At 53.1% G+C, this 6,732-nt stretch overlaps 1 protein-coding gene across 1 annotated transcript; it reads left to right on the plus strand.

The window, feature by feature from the left end:
* The first annotated feature begins 648 nt into the window (after nt 1-648).
* LOC136543600 (uncharacterized) lies at nt 649-993 on the plus strand. The gene has a single exon (XM_066535995.1). The coding sequence runs from the start codon at nt 649-651 to the stop codon at nt 991-993; it is 345 nt and encodes a 114-aa protein (XP_066392092.1).
* Nucleotides 994-6,732: the final 5,739 nt, after the last annotated feature.

A 6,732-nucleotide genomic window follows, 5' to 3' on the forward strand; every position in this document is an offset into this window, starting at 1 on the left:
GTATGCCACCAGTAAGAAAGCCATCTAGGCCAACTTCAGCGAGAAAGCCAAGGCTACCGGCCACATTAGTGGTGGCGACGGCGCCGATGACCCCACCTTATCCCAGCGACACCATGACAAGCAGAACAAGGACTAGAAGTGCCACAGGGAGGAGATGGTCAATGCGGCTGACGTGCCACCAGACCTCAGCCCCGTGGGCGCACTGCATGACTAGAACACTTTGAGAAGGAGCTCGAGTCCCCGTACCCATTCCATAGGCGACATGCGAAACACCTCCTCAAGGACTGCGCCACCATGAAGGGCTACATACGTAGCACCCTCGGCCAATAGGGCAAGGCCTAGAAGCCTTCCTCGATGGCCAGCGACCTAGCGTACAGTGCCCAAGAGGAAGACAACGGGTTCCCCAAGGCCGAGCGCTGTCTCATGATCTTTGGGGGCTCCTAGGTGCATGAGTCCCACCGGCAGCGCTGCATCACCGAGCAGGAGGTGAACACCATCCACACCCTCGCTGCCTCGACATGGCTCCGGTGGTCCCATACGACCATCACCTTCGACCAAGAAGACCATCACAATCACGTCCCCCATCTGGGGCGCTACCCACTCGTTGTTAGCCCGATCGTGGGCACCACGTGCCTCACTAAGGTGCTGATGGATGAGGGCAGTAGCCTCAACATGCTCTATGCCAGCACCCTCGACAAGATGGGCATCCCTCGGAGCAGCCTACGCCCTAGCAAGGTGCCATTCTACGAGATAATGCCGAGGAAGCAAGCCATACCTCTCGGGCGCATCTGGCTCAATGTCACCTTCGGCCAGCTAGACAACTTCTGCAAGGAGCCACTCTCCTTCGAGGTCGTCAACTTCGCCAGTGTCTACCACACCCTCCTCGGTCGACCGTGCTTCGCCAAGTTCATGGTCATCCCCAACTACACTTACCTCAAGCTCAAGATGCCCAGCCCGAAGGGGGTCATCACCATTGAGGGTAGCTTCGAGTAGGCCAACTACTATGAGCAAGACTGCATCACCCAAGCAACCACACTCATTGCCCCTATGCTCCCGATGGCCCTAGCCGCAACGCAAGAAGGGCGCCGATGGAGGAAGCATCTAAGATGGTGGTGGTGCTTGACCGACCGAGCATCGACAAGGCGGTCAAGACCTCTAGCGGCAGGGGTGGCTCGGCTGGCCCCTCCATCCAGGCGCTTGGCTCCCTAGAAGCGGCTAACCTAATCTAGGTGAGTTCCAACCTTTCCCCATGAGGGAAGGCCATCGCCGAGCCATCCGCCTAGAAGTGACACCTCCCAAGCCATGGCCTGCCTACCAACCTCCCTCGCCGGCCTACCTCTCCAATAGCAAAAACCAAGATAAGTCCCGACCCCCCAACCCTCTTGCTTCATTTACCTCTGTCTACTCTATTCACTGTCTTCCTTGACCCGAGCCATCCCAGCAATGGCTCGGCCACACTGAAAGATCGACTAAGCTAACCACTTGCTGACCTTTTCTGCAGGAGGACCGCTGCGGAAGGCCCCTGAGCAAGGCGAGGACTGGACGGACGGAGCAGGAGGAGCAGACGAAAGATCGATAAGGCACTAACGGAGTGGCCTCAGCCATCGCGTTACCAGCTATGTCCTCTTTCCCCTCTCTTGTGTCCATTCCATTTTCTTTGTAGCTATCTTCCTATCTCCCAATCCTTCATTGGATCATTCCACCCCACCGCATGTCGGTCCGGGGGCCCCTGGAAGGGGCATTGCTGAGGGTTCAAGGCTGGCCCACTGGGCTTCAAGGTCGCTCGAAGCAACTAAAAGTGTGAGGGACGTTCAGGAGGTGAGCCCACGCGACTGTAGCCAGGGCGCCCAGGAGCGCCCCGACCATTTTGATGAATGATGTCTGAGTACTGGCCTAAGAAGCTCATGGTGACCCAACAAGGGAAGCAGTGAGTCCCCGAGTACTGATAGATGGGCTTAGGAACTATACGAGTGGCTTGGTCGGCAAGCCGAGGATCTCCCCTCTAGGGGACATGACCGTGGCACAGAACAACCATAAACCTGGGGTTCTCATGGACTTACCCGCTAGCAGAACGGGCGCAGCGATCTTGGCCAATGAGGCCATCATCATAACAGCCTAGCCCAACGAGGGATCAAGTCTCTGAGCACGACTCAAGAGCAAGATGGGATTACACATGAAAGTAATTTCATTTCATTGATTGGGAATGACCCGATTAATAGTATACAGTGGCAAAAACATCTACAGACCTACCACACCAGAGAAGGCCTGCCTCCCCAGACCTACTTCAGGCGCGTGTGTAGGGGTTCCGTAGGAGGATGCCCAACAAGATGTCATCCTGACCCCTTCTGTGGGACTTGCGCCACTAGGCTCCTAGGCCGAGGGCCTCCGGGGGATTCATTGACCCCGCTGTGGATGAAGACTAGAGAAGATCGGTAGCCCCCCACCCTACATGAAGTGGGATACGCGCAGCATCACGGAGTATCTCCTACCACCTCATGTAGTTGTGGGGGCTGCCTCGTTGGAGTCCTTCCACCCTTGAAGATGCAGTCGCCCGGTGGACAACACCAAGATCACTCGAAGGGAAGCGACGCACTTCATCGCCACCGCCATCGCCACCAAAGAAGATGGAACTGAGGAAGAAGAAGAGAGGGGGTGGAGGAAGGGATTAAAGACACTGCATCCCCTGGGGGCCTCCCTTTATATCCAAAGGTGGTGCGCTGTGAGCAGCTCCGGGCCCTCCGATTAGCCATCAGTGGCTATAAAGGACCCTGGGGAACTAGCTAGGTGTCCCTTCAATCCCCGCAGCATGCCTCCGGGCGGTTGTGTGATCACGGTCATGCACTAAAGGCAGAGTCAGGGAACTGCTGACGATGAGTCAAGTCCCCGCTCCACTTTCCACCGCGCGCACCACCCACTCCGTGCATGCCTCCTCGTAGGACTTAGGGGGATCCACCTCCCCCTAGGCCCACCAGCTATCATCGACGGCTTGAATCCATGCGCACCAAGTGTCGTAGCTCCTCCTGCACTGGATCAGCTCCACATGGCCCCGACGTCCCATCTCTTAGTTGAGACGGGACGGCACGGGGGCATGCGCGCATCATAACTCCTCCACCAAGCACGATGGCCCATATGCAAGGCTTCAGCGGATGGGACACACCTAGAAGCCACCCCCTTTGCTGGCAAGGAGGCCCCACAACAACCACGAGGGCTATGCCACTACCCAGATAGAGCAGCCCAACCCCTCGATCAACGGGCTCTTAGGTGGCGCATCCCCAAAAAAACAACCAACTCCCTAGAGTTGGGTCGGGAGTCACTGAGTAGCAGGACAAATGAGGGCCTCTGTCCGAGCCTCGGCACCTCCCACTTCCCCGATCTATGGCTGTAGAGGGTCAGCCCCAGAAGGCCAGGTTGAGAGGACTAGGACTTGTTATCGTAGCCCTTAGAAGGGCGTGGAGCTCTGGATGATCAGATGGCCCTGAGCCAGAGCCCAGCGCTCTTGATCACCTGACCCACGGTAGGCTTCGGTCAGAAAGGAGGGCGCCCCCGGACCTATAGTCGGTGACTCCCAGACGAGTCTACTGAACTCTCGCTCAAGTCGAAGACCCATGCGATATGGACTTGCGAAGGGATTAACATCATCTTTTCTCAGCGTCGATAGCCGAGCACCATCCATCACACTAGAGAAGAAGGACCCAAGCAGGACACAACATGCTCGCCAGCAGAAGCCATCCCCGCCAAGGAGGGTCGGGTCACTAGAAGATCGAATTTAACCCTTCGTCGCCATCAAGCCAGGTGAGGCCACGAAGGGCTCGGGGGCTCCTAATGAGATCCTAACATACAAGTATGTTAGCCTCGGGTGCAATGGTTCCTGAACTAAGAAGACTCCCCGACCGACCCCTTCAGGATCGCCCGGGGGCTCATGGGCTACGCCCATCTGGCACGCTCGCGCGCACCCTCTGGCAAAGAGACCCAGCCAAGCCTGACTCGACCGCAGCTTCCGATCTATGGCACCACCAGGCCTGGCCCTTGGCTCCTGCCTGGCTAATGATGCCAGCCAAGGCCCAAGCATAAGAAGACAAGCCCTAGGCTTCCGATGCCCGTGGGCTCCCTGGCGCCGCTCCTAAGGCGTGCCCCTGCCAATTGCTCCTCTAATAGGGTCACGTCCAGGGCGTGACATAAGAAGACAAAGCTTCCCGCGGCCTCCGGGGCCTCGAGGACTTCTGGGCCCGCGCGTCAGCCCTCGGAGCGGACCTCCTACGCCACCAAGAAGACTCTAGAAGGTCTCACCCGGGGGAGGCCGGTCCAAGCCAACACCCCCTGACACATAGAGTGTTAGAACAGAGTAGCCGGACGACACCCAGGCTTCTTTGTCTCCAAGACACCTCGACGGTCCACGGCTCATCGCTGCAAGCCCCTCCTAGACTCCGGTGCACGTAGACCATAGACTAAAACCCCCAAACCGCCTTGTACCCGACCTATATCGTTATATAAGGGATAAGGTCGGACCTAGAGGGGAGAGGATCCCAATTCAATCACTAGACAGCACATTCCATTCTATCTGCCTCCACTCTGCACCGAGAGCAAGGCAACCCAGAGAGTGCACCGAGAACCCCTCCTCCACTGCATCCTGCTGTCTCCTTCCTCTCCGACGAGGGGGAGACTCCACCGGAGGCGAGGCAACCTTAGGATTAGCACCGAGCTAACCCCCCTACCAAATCTTCTGCCTTTACACTCTATTGTAACCCCCTAGATTTTGGGTGCTCTTGAGTATAAGGATCAACAGCTACTGGACGTAGGGACCGAATTGGCTCAAACCAGGATAAACCGTTGCGTCTTCTCTGCGTGATTCTTGTGTTCCTGAGTCCACCCGAGCAACCGGAGATCCCGTACTCTGACACCGACTCGAACAACATGCTTGCCGCGATTTCGACCCCACGACACAAAGCTCATAAATTAGACGAGTGGCATAGGCCTATAACTCTTCCTGTTTTGTTTCTTAGAAAAGCTAGAGTCTTCGATTGAGTTGCCCACTAATTTAACTTACACTTATTAAATAATAAAAGTTTTCCATATACTTTATAAATAAAAAAAGTACTTTATTGACAAGGGCGTAGCTTCTTACGTGTAACAATCTCGCATACATATAGAACAATTTTTCTTACATTTTTGTTCTTGCTTAATGTAAAAGGGTCAACATGAAAATGGTAAATTTGGAACGATAAAGATTATAAATTGACCAATTACAACCACAAATGAACCAAATACACAACTATACAGGTTTCTAACAGGCCGGTGTATTACACCACCTCCTACATTCCTGTTCTTTCGATCTCTAATTACATAGAGGGCCCTTTGTTGTTTTGGTAAAAAGAAAAAAATATTCTGATGGAGAAAATAAAATGACCTTTGTATAGAGCAGAAAATAAATGTTCCACACATAATAGGTGGAGGCATGGACTGATCAAAGGTAGCACGAGGGCAATCACCAGGAAAAAATGAAGAAGTATATATGCTCCCTCCTCCTCGTTTTAAAAAAGTTGTAGTACAAATATTACAATCAAATTAGAACCACTCGTGTACCAGTGCTGCCGCTGGTACGAGTAGTATTTGACATGCTATATGCTATAGCTGTACAATCTGCTGTGTACCTGAGTTGCATTGGTTTTGCATCCACTGCAGACTATATGTTGATAGATGTGGTTAACCCACCAAGCACGGTTCTGAATACAAAGTTACCAAATGGCCAGTGCCCCAAATGATGACCATGGACTAGTCAATGCTTGCATGGAAACTGTTCAGGAGAGAGCTGTGGTAAGCTTGAGTATGGGATCATCTCCTGGATGGCAGTTCGGATTTGTGTGGTCTTGTCTCGGGAAGGTAGACAGTGTTTGATAGATCCAACACCCTCTGCTCACAGGTGATAAAGATCATCCTACAATGTAAGATGCGATCGGAACAACAACAGATGAGTCATCTTAGTGGTAGGCTATTTCCCAACACCTTCCAATCCTATGGATAAAGATTTTTGTCTACGTTTTCACTAGTCTGCAATTTCATTCTTCTCCATTGTACATATGTTTGCCTGTAATCGACTAGGGGCACACAATGCTAGTATCAAATATATAAAGGTGCAGTGGCACTCACAAAGCATCCATTGCACACTACTATCTATTAAAGTCTTTCAGAAGAGCCTCTAGTATATTAAAGATTTTTAGAAGGGCATCTGTTAATGGTAAACAACAGAGGTGGTCACCAATACCAGCCTCTAGTAATCAGTTAAAAAATAAATAAAAAATCATGCAGCCAGGCTGCTGGCCCATCGCTAAACACACCGCTGCCCATCGCCTTCGCCAAGCCCATCCACGACGGATCTTGTTCGTTTCCCTCTCGAACTCTCATCATAGACTTGCTGCATGGATTTTGGAACCCACCCACGTAATCATGGATATCACCATTACCACAGTAGAGGTTGTTGCCATCATATAGGCCGCCTACGCTACATCCCCAGCCATGCCACCTCAGGCCCAACACTACTGGAGGCCGCGGCTTTGCCGAATGTTTTTACACTCGGCAAGGAGCCCTTTGCACTTGGCAAAGTCCGCTCGGCAAAATTTTTCTCGGCAAAGGGTCTTTGCCGAGGGCTTTTTATCCAGGCACTCGGCAAAATAAAAAAAAATTGCCGAGTGCTTGGGGCGGCACTCGGCAAAATATTTTCGGTCGTTGCAGCGCCGG

Source organism: Miscanthus floridulus, chromosome 3 (assembly GCF_019320115.1).
Source record: "Miscanthus floridulus cultivar M001 chromosome 3, ASM1932011v1, whole genome shotgun sequence".
NCBI classification, from domain to species: Eukaryota; Viridiplantae; Streptophyta; class Magnoliopsida; order Poales; family Poaceae; genus Miscanthus; species Miscanthus floridulus.

What these genes read in the sequence shown, in the direction of transcription:
- LOC136543600 (XM_066535995.1), top strand. Translation starts at nt 649, where the DNA reads ATGGATGAGGGCAGTAGCCTCAACATGCTCTATGCCAGCACCCTCGAC.